The sequence below is a fragment of the Octodon degus genome, unplaced genomic scaffold, assembly GCF_000260255.1.
Source record: "Octodon degus isolate 3935 unplaced genomic scaffold, OctDeg1.0 scaffold00008, whole genome shotgun sequence".
Taxonomy (NCBI): domain Eukaryota; kingdom Metazoa; phylum Chordata; class Mammalia; order Rodentia; family Octodontidae; genus Octodon; species Octodon degus.
Genome location: NW_004524584.1, coordinates 16,323,477 through 16,347,454, shown reverse-complemented (window position 1 = coordinate 16,347,454; position 23,978 = coordinate 16,323,477). Strand labels below are relative to the sequence as shown.

General features: G+C 35.9%; 1 protein-coding gene across 1 annotated transcript in view; it reads right to left on the bottom strand.

Moving 5' to 3' along the window:
• The window catches only part of Dock3 (dedicator of cytokinesis 3), an 825,219-nt gene that overhangs the window by 469,795 nt on the left and 331,446 nt on the right, over positions 1-23,978 (bottom strand). The window contains exon 6 of the mRNA XM_023706273.1: positions 9,723-9,871. Within this exon, the coding sequence (XP_023562041.1) occupies positions 9,723-9,871 (149 nt within the window). The remainder of the gene's footprint in view (positions 1-9,722; positions 9,872-23,978) is intronic.

Below are 23,978 nucleotides of genomic sequence, written 5' to 3'. Positions count from 1 at the left end.
AAGAGGTGAGGGGGGAAAAGGTAGACAATTTCTTTAGCAGCATATATGGCTAAGTCCATCAACCACCTTAAACTAGAATGTCTATTATTGACCCCTTTAAAAAGAACTGGGCTATTATCAAAAGTTACCCATTTCATAAGCTGAGAGACAACAATTTTAGGGTTATACTAAGTAAAATATTTTTGTAATACTTCAAACATTTTAACCATAAACTGGAGGAATCAGTTCTTCATTGTAACAAAGAAAAAAAATAACAGAAAGTAAGACATTTAAACTATTCATTTTTTTAATCCTCTTCAAACAAAAGTAAAGAATGGTTGATTAGCTAAGGTTTGTGCTCTAAATAAACTAATTACAGGGGCTGGTGAGATGGCTCAGTGGTCTAAAGCACCTACTTAGAACAAGCTTATCAAAGCACAGGGACCACGGTTCAATCCCCCAGCACGACATGCCAGCCATCGCCACCTCCTGGTGGGCTGAGCTGGCCACACACACACACACACACATAAATAAATTTTAAAAAAATAAATAAATAAATAAACTAATTACACTGCTTTTACATGGCAATAGCCCGTCTGACTGGGCAGCTTGACAGTTCTGAACACTTTTGCAATAAATTTTTTGAACGCAAAGACTACTAAAATGATCCGGACATGCAACGTTCATCTTATGCATTCTGCATTTTTTTGCCAATCTTGTAGCTAAGGATCTTGTTCCAATCAATCTTAGTGTGTGTAACTGGCAACTGTCAACATAAGGCTTTGAAAGTAGTATCGGACATTGTCTGATAATTCTCACTGATGCAGTCTGGTATTCATTTTCTGCAGCTTCTACAATCTTTATAAATTCTTTTGCTGTTTGTACTTCATTAGACACTGTGAGGGAATCCTGGATGTCTTTATGACTCACTAGCTGAACATTGCCGTCTTCATAATAATGAACCTGAATTTTCAAGATGCCAACCACCTGGATGGTTGAAGGTCATCACCTTATCTTTGACAAAGGGGCCAAACATACTCACTGGAAGAAAGACAGACTAATTAACAAATCGTGCTGGAAAAACTGCCTCTCTACATGCCGAAAGCTCAAACTTGACCCAGGTCTAACACCATGCACTAAAGTCAAAATGGATTAAAGATCTAAATATTAAAGCAGAGACACTAAATCTCCTGGAAGAGACAGTACAAGGAACTCTTGAAGACATAGGGGTAGGCAAAGAGTTCATGGACAGAAATCAAATGGCACGGAAAACAGTTGAAAGAATTAACAACTGGGACCTGCTCTGACTGAGAATTTTTTTCACATCAAAAGGAATTACCAACAAAGGGAAAAGGCAAACCACAAATTTGGAAAAAGTCAAGACAAATAAGTACTCAGACAAAGGTCTGCACTCTAGAATCTATAAAGAACTAAAAAACACTAGGGCCCCAAAATTTAAAGACCCAATCCGGAAATGGGCATCTGAGATGAACACACACTTCTCAGAGGAAGAAATTAAAGAAGCGAATAAATATATGAAAAAATGCTCAACATTGCTAGCCATTCGTGAAATGCAAATTAGAACCACATTGAGATATCATCTAACCCCAGAAAGAATGGCTATCATAAAGAAATCACCCAGCAGCAAATGTTGGATAGGCTATGGGGAAAAAGAAACCCTTCTCCACTGCTGGTGGGAATGTAGACTGGTGCAACCGTTATGGAAATCAGTATGGAGACTCCCTAAAAGTTTGTCTGGAAATCCCCTTTAAACCAGCTATTGCACTACTGGGAATTTTCCGAGAGCATCTGAAATCATCATATCATAGTGATATATGTGTGCCTATGTTTATAGCAGCACAATTTGTGAAAGCCAAGTCTTGGAAACAACCAAGATGCCCATCATCTGAGGAATGGTTGAAAAAGATGTGGCATTTTTACACAATGGAGTATTATTCAGCTATTAAGAATGATAAACTGCAAACCTTTATATTGAAGTGAATGCCACTTGAACATATAATCATAAGTGAAATAAATCACACACACCTCTGTAAATATTGTATAGTCTCCCTAGTATAAGAACTCAAAAGAAGAAATACAAATAGAAAGATATAATACAAGTAAAAGGAAAGCAGGATCTCAAGGACTAACTAATCAAGAGAGGGAAAGGAGAAGAGCTAGGAAACATGACAATGTCAAGCCATACAGTTAAATGTAAAAGATGAGCAAGACAATGATCCTGAGAATCTTCAGAACATTTTTTAATCTAGCAGTTAATTGGAAAGATTCTCACCCTGACTAACTATATATACTGATACCTGGGAACTAAGCTACTGCACTGCAGATGGTAATTTGTAATAGTAGCTTCATGTTTGGAGTGCCTGTCATTCTGGTATTCTGAATATGGGCGGCTTGTCATGACATGCCCGTTGCTGCTATGATGTCTCTGGGGTATGTGGATGTTCAAGAAGAAGGGGGTGGTGAATGAAAGCAAGAGACAGAAAAAGGAATATTGTGGGACTGTCCTGCTTCAAGGTTGTATATGGTGAGATTTTTGGACTCATATGTAAACATCAGAAGTATATAATTCTTTATCCTATTATTAAAATATAATCTAATTTATAAATATTTTTATCACATTATGTAGGGAGTTAAAGTTCAACATATCAATACTTGATGAAAAATACCTTTTCCTTATTATGCCTAAGATGTTTGATATGCAGAGAGATAGTGAAGTTAAGCTTAATAGCCTAAGTTGTTTGTTAATAACAATAAGCTTGTCTTTGGACGGTTAGCAACCTAAGTTTGCAGACCAAAATTAGAGAAAAAGGAGGACTGCAAGGAAAGCCAACATTTTGGCCCTAACCTTCTAAGTTCAATTAAGACTCAGGACATATGAGAACTTGTACTGTAACGTCACGTAACTTGGTAGTGTCCCAAATTTTCTGATCAAGGAGATTATGGGGCCAAAGAGGAAAGTGATTGATGATGTAGAGTGTGCCTAAAGAGAGTCACATGGAGAGAAAACACTCTGTCAGGCTTTCACAGAGTGCACATTGGCCAAGCAATGGTCATGACTCATCCACATGGCTGACACTGACAAAGGTTCTACAATCTGAGGTACAGCATTTCAGGATAAATCCTGAGGGGATTTCACTGACCTTCTCAGACCAAAAAGCTACAACTATGTTGCACAGCCCTGCTTTATCTTGGTCTTAACCATCCAGTAGAAAAGTATGAAGATGAAATATAGGAAGTAAAGCCATGCTGTTATGTTGTCCTGCGGGGGACCCAGGTCAACAATTTCTGACATTGCCAGTTAAACAGAAGACCCAATGCTATTATGGGCTACTGGACTCTCTTAGAATATTTTGCTGAGTTTACACACCTATAATATTCAAATAATGGAACTTAGCAAAAAAAAAAAAGGGTATTCAGACGAATGTCCATTTTGTATCTGTGTATTCAAAGTGGTTAGGATAGATGTATAGTTACATTCTCTTAATGAATAGAATGATTTGTTCTCGGTGTTTGTAAGTAGGATCTCAGGTCCGCATCTTGTACAGCAATTAACCACTAAGAAGAATGTATGCATTGTGTTAATTATTGAAAGTGTCCTAGCGATTTGATTTGAAAGTGTCTCATTGCTGTTTATCAATAAAATTATGAAAAAAATAAAAAAATAAAGAGTATACAATTATGTTAATAAAGGCACAGTTTATTTATATAACATAAAATATATAAATAATAATAGTTATCTTTCCTTTTTTTGTGCAGGGTCTCACTACACAGCCCAGACTCGTAGTGATCCTCCTGATTTCTGCCTCCCTAGTGCTGAAATTACATGTGTGCACCACCACACCCGGATTCCATTGTCAGCTCAGTGCACCTGAGGGTGGGGCCGGCGCATCATGCAGAGCCATTAAACATTTATGAGACAGGAGAGGAAAGGGGAGAGAAGAGGAGAGGAGGGAAATAAAGAGAGGGGCAAGGCAGGGGAAGGGGCAGACAGAGAAACACACAGACTAGAACATAAAAGTTGAAGGGTGTTAACCACAAACATTTGAAACAGAGCCAGGACCCATCCCACACTTCTATTTTTTCATCTCAGACTTCTGAAATATAGCAAGACACTGACTGGTGAGTACAACACCAAGTACCAGAAAAACCCTAAATGAAAAGTCTGCATATTTCAATTAATTTCTGATATTCTGAAATTGGAAAGTATCACTATACTCAAGGAAAAGGCTAAGCCACAAACCTTTCTGAGTCCTAGCTAAGCATGTCTTCAAGAGAAACTCACTGATAGCTATTTTTTGCATGTGACAAATCAAACCACTTCTTGTGTTGCTTAATCTAAAAATAATTACCTTGATGAAGGCGATAAATCAAGTGGGAAGAAAAGGATATGGATGGGTTAGGATAGGTGAAAATCTGAAAGAAAAAATAGAAAAGAGAGGGAGGGAAAAATGATAGAGGGAAAGAAAAAGTAAAATAACTAGGATTATAAATTCATTAGTAATTTTTCTTATATTTCATGACCACTAAAAACACTAATTATTTCATTTGAGACAATGTATAGAAACATTTAAAATCAACAAAAGCTTACAAAGATTTTCTACCTACAGAAAACAAATTCTATATATTATTCTAAGGATAAAATATTTCTTACTTTGGCATTTTTCTAAGGCAGAAATCAACTGAGCTATGTCCGTCCTGGGTTACTGCAATTTTAACTCAGCTATGATATGTTTACTTAAGGATGAAAGTAGAGATTGAGAAGAACCTTAACATCTTTATGAAAGGTATTAATATTACATTAATAAAAGTTACACTCCCAGATAAATTATTTTAAAGTCTCTTGGGAATGAATAACTAGCAGACCTATTGTTCACATGGGGCATTTTTAGCAGAAGTAAAGGCTAGAAAACTAGACACAAATTTATATTATACCATTTCTATATAAAGTTACTACTACTACTACTACTACTACTACTACTACTACTACTACTACTACAAGAACACAATGTTGTAACTGTTGGTTTTTCCTGATATATTTAAAAAAACTTTTGGTAATGGAATGAATCTACACATGAAACAATGGACCAATAAGTACATCACATAAATTTGACAGTTATATCTTCTAATTTTGGCCAAATAAGTAATTTCTAATCTGAAGATACAAAATAAAAATTGTTGCTACATAGATGTGGACAGTTTTGCACTTAATTTAAAATCTGAAACACTACAGAACCAATTTGGTTTCTGTTTTCAGATGTTCTAACTGAATATTATATTATGGATCATACAATATTCATGTTGTAAAATAAAACAAAGATCAAATGGTATAATGACTACCAATACTGGCAACAAATTGTCTGATTTTAAGACATGCAAAAAATTTTATGGTAACTTTCTGCAAAAAGGACTGTATATGGCAACTGGGATCAGTTCTAGGTTTAAACAGCAAGTCTACCACTCACTATTCTATACAACATTGGAAAATGTGCTTTTCAGCCTTGGTTTCCTCAGTAGATAAAATACAGCTACTATCTTAGAAAGGTACAGAAGTATCTCACTATGGTGCATATACATGCAATCCAGATACTTGACACAGTAAATATATGCACTGAATATACTATTGATAGCCGCTATTAATAGTTTCTAAAATAGATTCTGAAAATTCAGGTATATATGCAAGAGTTTATAGGAAGACATAGAAAATTTAAATCATATATGTATATGTACATCAAATAAGATACTAAAATATATTCAAGCAGACATTGTACATCTACCACACATCAATATATGTTAAACTTCAATTTATTTTTTATTTTTTTATTTCTTTATTTTACTTTTTTAAAAAATATATTTCATTACAGGGTCTAGAGGGTCTCACTACACAGATTGGACTCATAGTAATCCTCCTGTTTTCAGCCTCCCAAGCGCTGGGATTACAGGGGCGTGCCACCATGCCCAATCTCAATTGCTCTCTCAGCACACCATGGGGGTGGGGCCAGTACGGCATGTGGAGATCAAACCCCAGTTACTGTTTATTGTGTTTCTGAAAGTCTCCTACAACAAGAAGTGTAGAAATATTAGGGCATAAAACTAGAACAATAGATACAGCTGCTATGTATGAGATAATCTCTTATCATATTACATAACTTAATGGTATGAAATGGTTTCATATTCACAGTGAACTATCTCTTCTTTCAGAATACACAGGGAAAATGTAAAAGAATAGACCCAAGCAATAATCAGAATTGTCCTAACACACAGGTCTTGCTTTACCTTGGTCTTGGCCATCCAGCAGAAAAGTATAAAAACGAAATAAGAAGTAAAGCCATGCTGTTATGTTGAGTTGTGGGGCACTCAGGTCAACAATTTCTGACATAGCCAGTCAAACAGAAGACCCAATACTATTATGGGCTACTGGACTCTTGTAGAATATTTTGCTGAGTTTACACACCTATAATATTCAAATAATGGAACTTAACCAAAAAAAGGGTATATAGACAATTGTATCTGTTTATTCAAAGTGGTTTTGATAGATATATAGTTACATTTTTTAATGAATGGAATGATTCTTATACAGCAATTAACCACTAGGAAGAAGGTACGCAGTGTGTTAATTATTGAAACTGTCCTACCGATTTGATTTGCAACTGTCTCATTGCTATTTGTTTATCAATAAAATTATGGGAAAAAAAGAATTTTCCTAACAGTTTTGAATCAAGATGTCTTTTTCTTCTAATAATGATATAACTACAAAGTCCTTTTCTAGATTTTTAAGTGACTATTTTCTACAGGTGGGGAAACAGAAAATGGGGGAAAGAAAGAGGTGGGAAAAATGTACACAAAGAGTAAGAAAGAAATGAATATGGAAGGTGATGGAGGAGGGAAAAGGGAAAAGAAACAGGAGAGAGGAGGAGAAGAAAAAGTAGAGAAATGGAACTTTGTGATTTTCATTAAAATGGAAATATAAATACCCCCTACAATACACACAGACTTCACCAAGAAAGATGTTAAGGATGGAGTAGCTCTATAATTGACTGAGACATTTATAATGTTCCTAGCTTTAATAATTTGAACTTATTTCTAAACTATCGTCTTTGCATTATCATCTTTATGACTATGAAACCTGATAGATTTGTTTTCCAAGCTTCCTAATAAAGAAATACTGATATTTCTAAAATAATTACCTTTATTTACTAGTATTTATAGGTGCAGTTCAACTGTAACATAACAAATTACACAATAATTAGGGACAATTCAAGCATAACAATTTCTTCAGTTCAAATGTAACAACTTGGTAAAGAAGTTATTTTGTGTTTGCAATTATTGTGACTATTGATTTTCAAAATAAACACAGTGATACCATTTTATAATAGAGTTTTGGGCTACAAAGTCAGTAGCTGCAAGCTAATATATTTTATTTTTTATTTCCCACAGTCAAGTTGATCTATGTACACCAGAATTCATGTCATATTATACAAATAATCTGTAGTGTACCACAATCCTGTTAACAGTCAAGAGAAGATACAATCAAACAAAACAAAAAAGGATATGATGTTATTCCTTCAAAAATATTACAAATAGCCAATCTAACATTTATTTTCCTCTTTCCTACTGAGGACCAGTACCAGGAGAGAGAGATGGGGGGAAGGGTGAGAGAGAGAAGGGAGAAAAGAGGGAGGAGGTGAGAGAGAAGGGGGAGGGAGGGGCAGGGGAGGAGAGAGAGAGAGAGAGAGAGAGAGAGAGAGAGAGAGAGAGAGAGAGAGAGAGACTCCTGTTTGAATTTTCTATTTTGCATGAGTGGTTGCTATATACTCTTGAATCCTTAAAATGACTATATTTGGTCCTAAAACTTAATCAGATAGTTTGTTTATAAAACTGGCTGGTAAATCATTTCTTTACAGAACTCTAAAAATACTCATTATCTTCCATTCAGTGTTAATAGTCAGTTTTTTTGCTGCTTTTTCTTGGGTGGGGGGTATAGGGTTTTTCTATGTACTTCAGGCTGGCCTCTAATGAATGGAAATCCTTCCACCTCAACCTGAGTGCTACTGAGTGCTGCTGAGTTACAGGTATGCACCACTATGCCCAACTAACAGCAACACTTTTGAGATAGCTATAATTTGTTTTTCTTTTATCACAAAATCTGTTTTTCCCACCTAAAAATCTTTAAAGAACTTTTCTTAATTCCTGGAATACTAAAATTTTTTGATATGCCTCAGTATGGGGCCCCTCATTCATTATATAAAATGTATGGGGGACCCTTTTAATCCTAAAACTGTTGTTTTTCAATCTGGGGAAACTACCTTTTTTTTTTAATTTCCTATATATCTCCTTTGTTCTTTTTTTTTTTTTTTTTTTTTTTTTTGCGGAGCCTGGGATTGAACTCAGGGCCTTGTGCTTGCCAGGGAAGTGCTTCTTCCACTGACCATCTCCCCGGTCCCTGCAAATTCTAATTTCTGGTGCTGGATCACTCCGTGAAGTCCTTATATTAAGCTTTTTTCTTCAATTATTTTCATAATTTATTTTCAAGAAGACTACAAAAACATTTACTTTTTCATTGTGGATTTTTATTTTGAAGTCATATTTCATTCCTTCCCATATGATGTTATTTTATGTAGTGGGTCTTTTTCAGTACATATATGAGGATATTGCAAGGTTTTGTCTTGTTTTTAGTTTTTTTTTGTGGAACGAGGGATTGAACTCAAGCCTTTGCATTTGCTAGGCAAGCGCTTTTTCTCCTGAGCTATCTCCCTGGCCCTTGTCTTTTTAAAGTTCTTAACAAATTACTACTTTTCTCTTGGGATAGGTAATTTCCTCAGGTGCAATATACTATACTTAATTCTTCTTGGTTTCTCTGTTTGCTAAGGAATTTTTAAATGACCTTGTGCTGCTTGATTGTTCAGTCAAATCTGAAATACACTAAAAGAACTATAGGTTTGTACATGAGTGGGTGACGGGCAAACTTAGGAGGGATGTGATCATTATACTTTGAAACTTAAATGTCATAATGTAGAGGGCTTTGCAACAAGGTCACAGTTAAATTTCTTGGTACTCAGTTTTTCCTCCAGACTCGATTTTTAATGTTTATACAAAAGGGAAACATCTATCATTCTTTCATTGGATATATTATTCCTTATATACACTTTTCAGTCAACCCTTTTTTAATTTATAAGGTCTACTTGAAAAACTTCATCACTGTATCATATTCTATGTACTTTCCAGCTTCTAGAAATGGGTTCATACATCTCATTTACTGCTAGGCCCCTTCTCATTTTTTTTATTCTCTATTATTTCAGTGATGTCTTAAAAAGAAAAAGTGCTTAAAACTCATACTTAAATATATTCCAAGTATGTATACTTATCCTGTAGTGTATAGGAATGAAGCAACCTGGTTACTTCGAAGCTCAATAGATCCAATTTTAAGGAAACGAGACAAAAACACCTGAAATTTACACCAATTATTAAATCAAGGATGAAATAATATCTGAATACTATCTACCCTAATTTCCCATTCCAAAGTCTTAGAATTTTAGTCTAGGGTAGTAACAAATCATCAGATTCACAGGATTCTTTGTTTTTTGTCTTTTGGCAGCACCTAGGATTGAAACTAGGACCCTTGTACTCAACTACATCCCGAATGTCTTTGAATCTTTAAAATTAAGTTTGGATCAGGTTCACTTTCCACAAGGTCTACAACATGCCCAAATAACACTTATACTTACTCATTACCCCAGTCCAGGCGCACGGTGATGTGTCGCTTTACCTCCCGCACCTGATCCTGAGTCAGGTGGCCAGACAGTAGCTGCCTTCGCAGGTCAATAAGTTCATTCATCACATGGCGTAGTTTGTAGAAAAGATCTACTTTGTGTTTCTGAAAGGGTATTTTTGATGTTGGGTGAAATGTAAAAGAGGTTTGGAAAGGAAATGAAAAGAAAAAGAGAAATAGTTAAACTATGCAAAGTGATTATTTCTCTGAACTATAAAGGCAATGTAAAGAGATAATTTACAAATTTTAATCTGTACTTCCTGCTATTTAAAAATCAGAACATAGTAACATTAACAAAGTAAGACAATCAATGTGGTTCACGCAAAAGCACCACCTCTACTCTATCCTGAACCACTCATGTCAGTGTCAATCAAAAGTTTGCACACAGGAACCCAAAGCTATTTACATGATAAAAGTTACAATGCATTGAGCAGCAAAGATGTCAACAATCCAGCAAAATATCTAGTTTCTCTGGGAGGGAAACACAAGTTTAAACAGGAACAGGGAGAATCATTTGCACTATTTTAAAGTTACTAAGAAAGTTGGGGAGATAGCTCAGTAGAATAAGTGCTTGCCTGGCACTCACAAGGTCTTGAGTTCAAACCCTGGTACCACCAAAAAAAAAAAAAAAAATAATAATAATAATAATAATAATAAGTAACTAAGGCTTCAATATAAAGCTAACCTATTTAGAGTAAGATTCATTTCATGGTTTCTAGACATCATCTAACTAGCAAATTAGCTTTTCTAAACAGCATTACCAGAGCCATAGATTTTTAATCTTTTCAGATTAATAAAAAGTGTTTCTTTGAAAGAATCAAATACAAACAGTATAGTAAACTTAACTATGAACACTATAATGAATTACTTTACAGGTTAAAAAAAAAGTATATGACCTGAAAGCTGATACTTCAGAAAAAAAGATGTATTTAAGAGATTTAAAAAATGAAATTTAAAATCAAATGAAATCTTGACTCTGGAATCTCTAGGGTCCTGTTTCTGTTATAGATGTTTAATTTTAAGTAACTAAAATACTCTGGCTATAACTAACATAAAAATGCTTTCAAGACAAACAAGAACCATACTTTAAGATATATATTTAAGATTTACCCTTTAAAAGCTTATTTACCAAAATAAGCTTGGTTTAGGTGACTATAAATAATGTACAAAACAAATTACATAACAGTAGAATTAATGAGTGGTTTTAGGTAGCAGTGATATTATAATTAAAATGTTCAGAATATCATAGTAAATTAGAAAACATCTAGTGGAATATCAAATTGCTTTTAGACAGGTGTTTGTGGTGTAGTTCAGGCTGGCTTTGAACTCATTATGTAAGCCAGGATGGCCTTAAACTTGCAGTGGTTCTCCTGCCTTAACTTCATAAGTACTGAGGGTTAGAGTCGTGTTCCAGCATGCCTGGCTGGAGTATTAGATTTCTAAAGGTCCAACTTACAGAAAAATTATAGACTAGAAGACCAAGGGAATCCAACAGGCTAATTAAATTAAATAATTTGTTTTCCTTTCTTTAGTTAATAAATAGTTCAAGAAAAGATAAGAACCTTAATAGTAAACAATTCTGGGAAAAGGGTAAAATCCAAAAATCCCTGCCAGCTCAAAGAACAGAAAGCTCTAAGTAAATGCATCACAGGGAAAATAGGACATAAATGCAATGTGGAATATGCTCTACCCCACACATTTTTTCTTTATAAAATGGGACCACCAAAATTTACAATACAAAGCTATAATTACTATTTCCTTATCAAATTATATACAACAATTGCATATATGCATACACAAGCATTCACTTCTTCAATTAACAAATGATTATGGAGCAAATGCTGAGTGCTATTACTTTGTTGTGATCCAAAGGCCTATATTCAAGACATTTTCTTCTTAGATAACAGAAATGGACAAAATACAAATGACTAACTAATAATGGTGATAATTTTGAAAACCAGAAACTAAAGCAATGTAGGGACAATGAATGGAAAAGGGTGGCTACTTTAGGTACAAAGGTCAAGGAAAGAATTCTCTGGAAGTTGAAGTTTGAGTAATGACTTGAATTCAAGTAAGGTAGCAGAAGAAAAATTTGGGGAAGTTCTATATCTGTTAAGAAGTAAATCAACAGGGGAAGGGGAGATGACTCAGTGGAATAAGCGATTCCCTGGTAAGAACAAGAGACTGAGTTCAAACCCCAGTTCTGCCAAAAAGAAAAAGAAGAGGTAAGTCAACAGACCTTCAAGTTTTTTTGACCTACCTATAGAGGCCAGCTGTTCACCATATTAAACTGTACCATTATTTCAGTGCATAATGCATTTTTTATTAATTTTATTGAGAAACAAATAGCAATGAGACAGTTTCAAATCCGATGAGTAGGACAGTTTCAATAATTAATACATTGCAAATTATTATATTCGTGGTGGTTATTCATAGTACAAGATGAAGACATGATATTTTGTCCAAACACTATTAGTACAAATCTTTCTTCTCACTGAATTAAGAGAAAGTAGCTGTATATCTATACTATTTTCTATATACAAATACAAAATGGTGCATTTGTATCTCTTTTCCTTTAGTAAGAGATAGGCATTCCATTGTCATTTAAATACTGTAGGTGCATGAATTCAGCAAAATATTCCAATATAGTACAGTAGTTCATAATAATAGTATGTTATCCATAGGAATGGCAATGTCAGAAGTTCTTGACTTGAGCCTTTTACAGCTCAGCACATTAATATGGCTTTATATTTTATACTTCATTTTTACAATTTTCTGCTGGATGGTTAAGACCAAGATTAAGCAAGACCTATATAACAAGAAATGTAATTTTTGTATCTGACAAGGTCAGTCAAATCCCCTCAGGATTTATCCTGTAACCCTGAAACACAGTTTGCAGATCTTTTGTCAGTGTCAGCCATGTAGATGAGTCACAGCCATTGCGTGACCATTTACTCTCTGTGAAAGCCTGAGAGAATGTTTTCTCTCCATGTGACTCTCTGTAGGTACACTCTACATCATTGATCACTTTTCTCTGTGGCCCCATAATCTCCTTGATCAGTAAATTTGGGACACAACTGAGTTACATGATGTTACAGTACAGGTTCTCCTATGTCCTGAGTCTTCACTGACTTTGAAAGGCTAGGGCCAGAATGTTGGCTGTCTTTGTAGCCTTTTTCTCTAATTTGTGGTCTTTGAACTTAAGTTGTTAACCCTCCAGAAGAGAAGCTTAATGATATTATTACCCTATATCATAGGCAGTTGAGCTTAACTTCACTATTTGTCTGAATATCAAACATCTTCGATATAGCATGGAACAGGTACTTTCCATCAAGTAATGATATGTTAAACTTTAAATCCCTACAGAATGAGAAGGAAAAAAAGAAAAAATAAATAATATTTTTTTAAATTTGTAATAAACAGTTACATATTTTTACACATAAATTTAGAAATCTAACCATATACAGCAATGTAGCAGGACAGTCCTATGACATCTTTTTTCTTGTCTCTTGTTTTCATTTATTACCCTTTTTTTTAAAACAAACATTTACTTGAGACACAGTATAGCAGTTAATTCATATGACATGACAAGCAGTACGTGTTCAGAAGACTAGAATGAGAGGCATTCCAAGCATGACCCTAGTATTACACATTGCTATTTTCAGTGCAGTTGCTTAGTTCACCAGTATGAGCATATGTAGTTAACCAGAGTGAGAATCCTACCAATTAACTGCTAGTTTCAAAAACCTTGCTGAAGACTCTCAGGATCATTGTCTTAACCATCTTGTGCATATAAATGTATGTTTTTGCCCCTAGCTATGTTTCCTAGCTTTTCTCCTTGCTCTCTCCCCATTGTCCAATCCTTAAGTTTTAGCTTTCCTTTTAATTGTGTTATACCTTTCTATTTATAATTCTTCTTTTGAGTTCTTCTGCTAGGGAGACAACACAATATTTACACATGTGGGTCTGTTTTATTACACATAAGTATATCTTCAAGTGGCATCCACTTAAATATAAATGCTTCAAGTTTATCATTGTTTATAGATGAGTATAAAAATGCCACACCTTTTTCATCCATTCCTCACGTGAGGGGCATCTTGGTTGTTTTTAAGATTTGGCTAGCACAAATTGTGCTGCTATGAACATAGGTGCAAATATATCAGTATGATATGATGTTTTCAGTTCCTCTGGGAAAATGCCCAGTAGGGGGATAGCTGGATTGAATGGGATTTCCAGTCATAGTTTTTTAAGGAGTCTCCACACTGATTTCTATAATGGTTGTATCAGTCTACATTTCCACCAGCAGTGGAGAAGGGTTCCTTTTTCCCCATAGCTTTCTCCAACATTTGCTGCTGGTTGATTTCTTTATGATAGCCATTCTTTTTGGGGTGTGATGGTACGTCAGTGTTGCTTTATTCTGTATACCACGTGCATAATGCTTTTAAGGAAACAAAAACATATAACCAAGCATGAAGCAGAGCACCCAATAAATATATTTCTTCTGTCTCATAAGACTTATAAAGCATTGGATTAAATTAACTGGCTGGACCCCCAGACAGATACAGGGTCCTGGTAATCCCTGCCCTGCCCATCCCCACCATCTCAGGATCCTCTGGGGATTGTGACTGGGAGCCTTGGTGAATACTATCAGGAACACCACTGCTGCAGAACCCTTGCAGAGCTTAAGCCCTATCCCCTTAACACTGTCAGCCTTGCTCATCAGGGGCTCAACACCACACCCCACTGTCACAAAAACCATGCTTAAACTGGGACAGTAGGAGATGTGATGAGCCTTGCTGTGTTGGATGTCATCCCTCCATCATTCCTGCTCAGCCTGAGGGGGCAGAGAACATTAGGAGCATCAAAATGACGGCAAAAAGACCTTAGACCTTCAGCCCACTGAGAACAAGTCCACGAGTCAAGAACATAGAAGAACTTGGAATTCATATGCCTGAAATTTCTGAAATGATAGCAACTGATGTAAAGAAACAACTCATTAGGCTATACAATAAATCATATCACAAACAATCTCTAGGGTAAAAAAAGAAATCACTACAGCCATGAAAAAATTGCTCAGCATATCTAAACAAATAGATAAAAAGAAAGAGACTAGAAAAATGATATAAACATTGATTAAACAATATAGCAAAAATTAGAATGCATAAAACATATTTAAACAGATTTCCAGGAAATTAAGAATTTCATTGAAAGCTGGCAAAACCATTTGAATAAAACTGAAGATAGACTTTCAGACCTTGAAGACAGCATTGCAGCTAGTAATGTAGAAAAAAAAAAAGATCTTATAAAATAACAAAGAACAAAGAAATAACAATTCAACACCTACAACATGATGCAAAGAAAAATGATATGAGATGGTTAGGTATTAACAAAACAGCAGGAGTAAACAAAAATAACATGAAAAGACTATTTGCAGAAGTAGTAGCAGAAAATTTCCCAAGTATGGGAAAAGAATCTGACATACACATAAGAGAGGCATACATAGCTCCAAACAACCATAATCAAAATAAATCTACACACAAACACATGATAATCAGGATCCCTGAAATTAAACAAAAGAACAGAATATTAAAATCTGTTAGGATACCCAGTCCAGGCCGGGCTGTCGGGGGGGACTGTTTCTCTGCTGTGCCCACTGGACCCTTCAGCACCCAACCCAGGCCTGGCTACTGCGTGAGCCCTTCTGTCTTGCTCTTGGGACCCCTACAGACCCAGCTCAGGCACCACATGTGTATGGAAGAGCTTCTGCACCTCTCTGCCCACCAGACCCCTCAAACCAAGGCCAGGCCCAGTGTGGGAATGACACCTTCCACCACACACTTTGGACCCCTCCAGACCCAGCCCAGGTACAGCATTAGGCCTGGTGTAAAACTCTGCAATGGAAGTCCATGCACAGAGGATAGGAGCCAGAACCACCTAGCTAATCCAAGAGCAAAAGATCTTGCCAAAGGGGCACAATAGGTTCACTTCCACAGGCTGCAGCAGGAAGAAGCTGAGCACAGTGGTCAGACCCAAGCCAGGCACATCAGTATGAATTCAAACTTCGTAGATCCACACCCATTAAGTTGAGACACTTTGCTAGAACCAGATGTATAGGAGCATCCTCCCTCTTTCTCTCTTGACTGAGAGAGGGGCAAAAGGTAAATGAGATGAGGCAGTCTGCCTTAAAGACCCAAGGTACATCAACGGGAGGTGATTAGATACAATTTAGGGGAATTAAAATACAAACCCCCAACTTAATATCTGCTTAGCTATACATATGTAATGCTTGCTCTTACTGTCTAAAATACAAAACACATTAGCTACAAAAGTTTGTTAACTGCTAAATATCATTATTCATTACTAGTGTTCCTAATTGTAGTTCTGTAAATACAAAACTATAACTGCCTTAACCACATAATCTCTCTTGGATAAGAATTTCAGTAGGTGTTAAGGTTACAACTACACCAAAGATCTGCACCAGGGGTCGAAGGACAGTGCTATACAAAATGACAAAGAGAAGGAGCAAAATGCAATCTCAGGCTCCTAGCCCACGCACAATAAACGTAGGAGACATTAGCACAGAAGAAATTGGGAATCACACAGCTGAAATGTCTGAATTAATAGCGTCTGAAATAAACAACTAAAGAAAGGTACAGAGGAAATCACATCAGAAATAACCTCTGAAATAAAAATTTATGTGAATTAATAATGTCTGAAGTAAAGAAACAACTGCAGAAAGGTATAGAGGAAATAAGATCAGAAATAATTTCTGAAGTTAAAAAAAAAGAAAGGATAACTATAATGAAAGAATTGATAACTGTTTCTATGCACTGATAAAAAAAAATAGGTAATAGAAAAACGATGGGATCCTGGAATAAGCAGTATCAAAAAGAAACAGACTGCATGAAGCAGAGTAAAGAGATATAAAGGATATTAAAATCTCAATCACAAGCTTGCAAAACCATTTCAATGAAAGTGGAGATACAGTTTCAGATCATGAACACATCATTGAAGCTAGCAAAAAGGTAACAAAAGATCTCTTAAAAACAACTTTAATGCAGAAAAAAATAATTCAACATCTGTAAGATGATGCAAAGATGAACAATGTGAGACTAATAGGCATCAATGAAAAAGAAGGAGTCAATATAAATGATATAAAAACAATATGGGCAGAAGTCATAGCAGAAAACTTCCCAAATATGGGAAAACAATATGATATTCAGATAATTGAAACATACAGAACTACAAATAACATCAATGCAACTAAAAACACACCAGATATATAATAGTCAAAGTCCCAGAAAATTCAGCAAAACAACAATATACTAAAAGCTAAAAGAGAAAAGAAACAGGTAACATTTAAAGGAAAACTCATCAGAATAACAGCACACTTCTCTTCAAAAATCATCAAGTCAAGAAGAAGAGTATGGGGTGGAGTACTTCAAGTCCTCCATGAAAACAAATTCCAGCCCAGACTACTATACCCTGCAAAATTCTCTTTCAAGTCTGATGGGGAAGTGAAATATTTCCACAACAAACAAAGAATTTCAAGATGACAAAATGGACCCTAAACAGACTACTAAAAGATATTCTAGAGACGGACCAAATGAACACAACTCTATGAATGAGAACAGAAAGAACCAACCAAATAGGGCACACAATTAAACACAGGAGAAAAAGGGGCATACAACAGCAGCTAAATAACATGTCAATCAAAGTCAATACATCTCAATTGTACCCATCAAAGTAAATGGACTCAATTCACCAATTAGAAGACATGCACTAGCACAGTGGATTAGGAAGCAAAATACAAACACTATACTGTATACAAGAAACACACTTAACTCATAAAGAAATTCACAGGATGAATGTCAAAGGATGTAAAACAATACTACATGCCCCAGGACCTCAGAACAAAATCAGGGGTACAAATGCTGTTCACAGATAGTCTCAACTTCAAACCAAGAATGATCATCTGAAATAAAGAAAGCCAGTATATACTGATTAGGGGAAAAATTCAAGAGGAAGAGGTAACACTCATAAATTTGTATCACCCAATATGGGAGAACTAAATATATAGAACGAATCTTAATTGATGTGAAAAATCTAATATCCAAAACCATAATCTTAACAGGAGACATTAACAACCCATTATCCTAAAAAGCTAAGTTAAGCAGACAAAAAAATAGCAAAGAAGTAGCAGAATTGAACCAGAACTTGGAACAAATGGACTTAGTGGATATATACAGGATGTTCCACCCAAACACAGATGAATACATTTTTTTTGAGCTGTACATGGGACATTTTCTAAAGTAGACCACATACAAGTCCATAGGTCATGCTTTAGTATATGCAAGAAAACAGAAACCAGACCATGCACATTATCTGACTACAGTGCAATGAAAAGTGAAATAAATGACAAAACAAACCGCAGAAACCCCATAAATACATGGAAATTAAACAACACCCTCCTCAGCAAGCAAGGGGTTTCAGATGAAATTAAACAATTTCTACAGCACAACATATTGGAATATGTGGGATGCAGTGAAAGCAGGTCTGAGAAGAAAATGTATAGCTGTGAAATCACACATTAGGAAAACAGAACGAGAATGAATAAATACCCTAATGCTGTACCTCAATGCCTACAAAAGGAAAAGCAAACAAATAAAAAACCCCAAAGACAGGAGGAAATTATAAAGATTAGAACAGAAATTAATGCAATCGAGACAAAAAAAAAACAATACAGAGAATTAATGAATCAAAAAGCTGCTTCTTTGAAAGAGTGAATAAAATTGATAATCCTCTAGCTAACCTCATCAAAAAGAGGGAGGAAAAAATTCAAATACAAGCAACAAGGAATGAAAAGGGTGAAATTACCACAGAATGAGTGGAAATTCAGAAAATCATCAATAACTACTTGAAGAATGTTTACTCTCACAGAACTGAAGACACAGAAGAAATGAATACATCCCTATAAACATACAAATTACAGAAACAGAATCAAGAAGATATAAGAACTATCAATAGACCCAGTCCTAGCCCAGGACTTCTGAGTGTGTGGGAGAGCTTCCAGCTGCCCTGTGCTGGCAGGAACTACTACTAATCTCAGCCCAGGCGCAGCATGAGTGAGAACTTCTTCTGCCACCTTGGGAGGCACCAGACCATCCACAGCACCGCCCCTACCCCGCCAAGCAAGTAGGAATTTCTGCCGCTTTCCAGGAACCCCCAGACCCAGTCCTAGCCTAGGCCAGGTGAGTGTGTGGGAGAGCTTCTGGCTGCCCTGCACCAGCGGGACCTACTAGTCCCATTACAGGCGCAGTGTGGGTGAAACACTCTTCCACCACCTTGGGACACCCGCCATCACTCCATAGTACCCACTCACACCCCGCCTGCCAAGTAGGATTTTCTACCTCGTTCCGGGAACCCCCAGATCCAGTCCTAATCCAGGCCCGGTGAGTGTATGGGAGAGATGCCTCTTCCCGCTACTACACCTTATCCCCTCCAGACTCAGCTCAGGCCCGGAATACAGGCATGGGTGAAACCCTGCGGCTGAACCCTGAAGAGAGTGTATAGGACAGAACCACTCAGCCAGTGCAGGAGAATACCTTGCCACAGGGGCAAAACAGGTTCACTCCCAAGGGCAGCAGCAGGAAGGAGCTGAGCACAGAAGCCACACACAAGCTAGGCACAGCTGGGTAAATCCAAACATTATAGATGAGCACCTGAATTTCAGTAGGTGCTAAGGTCACAACTGCAACAAAGATCTACAACAAAGTTCAGAAGACAGTGCTACACAAAATGACGAGAAGGAACAAAATGCAATCTCAGAACCCAAGCCCACCCGTAACAAGGCAGAGTACACTAACACAGAAAAAATTGGGAATCACACAGCTGAAAGCAATGAATCAATGGCTTCTGAAATAAAATTAAAAAAACAAAAAACAGCTGCAGAAAGGTATAGAGGAACTCAGATTGGAAATAAAAAAGAAATACCTGAATTAATAATATCTGCAGTAAAGACTCAAATGTAGAAACATATGAAGGAAACCAAATGCCCACCCAGAACAAGTGCAGAGGACAGTAGCTCGGCGCAAATGTATGAATTAATAGAGTCGATGTTAAATAAGCAACAGCAGAAAGTCAGAGAGGATCTCAGAGTGTAATTCTTTTCTACCACCTCAGCTCAAATGTACGAATTAATAGCATCAATAGTAAATAAGCAACAGCAGAAAGTTATACAGGAACTCAGAGTGCAATTATTTTCTGAAATAAAAAAACAATTCTCAGAACTCATAGCATCTGAAGTAAAGAATCAACTACAGAAACATAGGGAGGAACCCCAATCTCAAAGAAACACTGCAGTAAAAGAATTTATAACGGCTTCTACAGAATACATTGATAAAAAAAAAATAGAGGCGATTAGAAAAATGACGGATGCCTTCAATGAGTAATACAGAAAAGAAATAGATCGCATGAAGTAGAGTCAAAGAGATATAGAGGAACTTAAAATCTCAATTGCAAGCTTGTAAAACCATTTAAGTGAAAGTGAAGACAGAGTTTCAGATCTTGAAGATGCAGGAGCAGCTAGTGAAAAGGTAAGAAAGGATCTCTTAAAAACAACTAGGATGCAGGAAAGAATAATCCATCACCTACAAGATAATGCAAAGATGAACAAAGTGAGAAAAATAGACATCAATGAGAAAGGAGCAGTCAGTACAAATGACATTAAAAATATATGGGCAGAAGTAATAGCAGAAAACTTCACAAACATGAGGAAACAATCTGATATTCAGGTAATCAAAGCATACAGAACACCAAGTAACCTCAACCCAATGAAAAACACACCAAGACATATAATAGTCAAGATACCAGAAATTCAGCAAAAGAATAATCTACTGCAACCTGCTAGAGAAAAGAAGCAGATCACATTCAAAGGAAAACCCATCAGAATTACGGCCGACTTCTCTTCACAATCCATGAAGACAAGAAGAACATGGAGCAGAGTATTTCAAGTCCTCTATAACAAATTCCAGCCCAGATTACTAAACCCAGCAAAACTTTTTCAAGATTCATGGAGAAGTGAAATACTTTCATGACAAAGAACTGCATAAGAATTTCATGATCACAAAGCCAACCCTACACAGGCTACTAAAAGATGTTCTAGAGAGGGACCAAAATGATCAGAGCTCCACGAATGAGATGAGAAACAACCAACTAAATAGGGCAAGCCATTAAACACAGGAGAAAAAGGAGTAAACGACAACAGGTAAATAACATGTCAATTGTAAGACAATACATCTCAATTCTAACCATCAATGTAAAAGGACTCAATTCACTAATTAAGAGAAATAGATTTGTACAGTACATTAGGAAACAAATCCAACAGTATGCTGTATACGAGAAACACATTTAACTCATAAAGACATTCATAGCCTGAAAGTCAAAGAATGGATCACAATACTACATGCCCCAGCATCTCAGAAAAAAGCAGAGGTAGTAAACCTATTCTCACACAGTCTCAGCCACAAACGAACAACCAACAACGAGCAAGCGAAATAAAGAAGGCCACCATATACTGGTTAGGGGAAAAATTCAAGAGGAAGAGGTAACACTCATAAATATGTATGCATCAAACTATATAAAGCAAATCTTAGGGGACATGAAAAATCTAATATCCAATACCGCAATTTTAACAGGAGAATTTAACCCCCCTTTGTATCTAAAAGATAGTTCAACCAAACAAAAACTCAACAAAGATATAACAGAACTGAACCACAGCTTGAAACAAATGGACTTGGTGGACATATAAAGAGTGTTCCATCCAAACACAACTGAATACACATTTATCTCAGCTGCACATGGGTCATTTTCTGAAATAGACCACATTCAGGTCCATATGTTATGCTTAAGTATATGTAAGAAAACAGAAATTATCCCATGCACATTATCTTACCACAGTGCAATGAAACTGAAAATAAATAACAACAGAAACCAGAAAAAAAAACCCTTAAATACATGGAAAATAAATTACACACTACTCAGCAACCAAAGGGTCACAGAAGAAATTAAATGAGAAATTCAGCAATATCTACAATTCAGTGAAAATTCAAGCACAACTCATCAGAATTTATGGGATACGCTGAAAGCAGTACACACAAGGAAATTCATAGCTGTGAACTCACACATTAGGAAAACAGAATGAGAACTAATAAAGACCCTAATGCTGCACCTTCAACAACTAGAAAAGGAAGAACAAACCAAACCCAGAGCCCAAACACGGGAATAAATCATAAAGATTAGAGTACAACTTAATTCAATTGAGATAAAGAAAACAATTCAAAGAATTAAAAAAGCAAGAAGCAGCTTCTTTGAAAGATTAAATAAAATCAATAAGCCCCTAGCTAACCTCATCAAAAAGAGGAAAAAAAAATTCAAATACAAGCAATAAGGAATGAAAAGGGTGTAATTACCACAGACTCAGTAGAAATTCACAAGATTATCAATAGCTACTTTGAGAATCTTTACGCTCACAGAATAGAAGACACACAAGAAATGGACATATTATTAGAATGGTAAAAATTGCCACAACTGAATCAACAAGATATAACCACTCTCAATACCCTAATAAAAGCCAATGAAATACGATATGTAATTAAAAACCTACCAACAAAGAAAAGTCCATGTCTCAATGGATTCACAACTGAATTCTAAAAGAAATTTATGGAAGATGTAGTCACTATACTCCTAAAACTCCTCCATGAAATTTAAAAGGAAGCAATCCTCCCAAATCATTACTGGAGGCAACTATTACACTGATACCAAAACTAGGGAAAGACACAACTAAGAAAGAGAACTATAGGCCGATCTCCCTCATGAACATAGATGCCAAAATCCTCAATAAATTCCTAGCAAATAGAATACCGCAAATCATATGAAGATCATACACCATGACCAGGTAGGATTCAGCCCAGGGATGCAAGGCTGGTTCAATATTCAAAAATTTATAAATGTAATGCACTATATCAATAGAGCGAAAACTAAAAACCACATGATCATCTCCATTGATGCATAAAACGCTTTTGACAAAGTCGAACACTCATTCATGTTCAAAGTCCTAAAGAAAATTGGAATAGATAACCTCTACTTGAATCTGGTAAAAGCCATTTATGAGAAGCCAATGGCTAACATAATCATACAAGGAGAAAAAAATGAAATCTTTTATTCTTAGAAATGGTACAAGACAAGGATGTCCTCTATCACCACTCCTATTCAATATAGTTCTAGTATTATTAGCTACAGCCATTAGACAAGACAAAGAAATAAAAGGAATAAGAATAGGTAAAGGAGAAGTTAAATTATCTTTATTTGCAGATGACATGATACTTTAATTGGAAGACCCAAAAAACTCCATCAAGAAGCTACTAGAAATAATACAGAAATTAAGTAGCATAGCAGGTTATAAACTCAATAACCAAAAGTTAATAGCATTCCTCTACACAGACAAAAAACACACTGAGAGGGAAATTATAGAAACAATACCTTTTATAATAGCACCGAGAAAAGTGAAATACCTTGGAATTGGTCTAACTAAAGAAGTCAAAGACCTTTTCAAGGAAATTTACAGTACTCTTAAAAAACAGATCATATAGGATTTCAGAAAATGGAAAGATATTCCATGCTCCTGGATAGGAAGAACCAACATAGTGCAGATGACCATACTCCCAAAAAGGCTGTACAGATTTAATGCAATCCCTATCAGAATACCACCAACATACCTCACAGAACTAGAGAAATCATTCCTGAAATTTATCTGGAACTGGAAAAGACCTAGACTAGCAAAGGCAATCATAGGCAATAACGACAAGGCAGGAGGCATTAAAATTCCTTAATTGAAATTATACTACAAGGCTACTGTGATAAAATCAGCATGGTACTGGCAATAAAAGAGACCTGAGGATCAATGGAATAGATTAGAAGACACTGAAGCACCTACAAACACAGTCAGCCACCTTATCTTTGACAAAGGGGCCAAACATACTCACTGGCAGAAAGATAGCCTCTTTGACAAATTGTGCTCGAAAAACTCTCTCTCTACATGCGGAAAATTCAAACTTGACCCAGGTCTATCAGCATGCACTAAATCAAAGTCAAAATGGATTAAAGATCTAAACATTAAAGCAGAGACACTAAATCTCCTGGAAGAGAAAGTAGG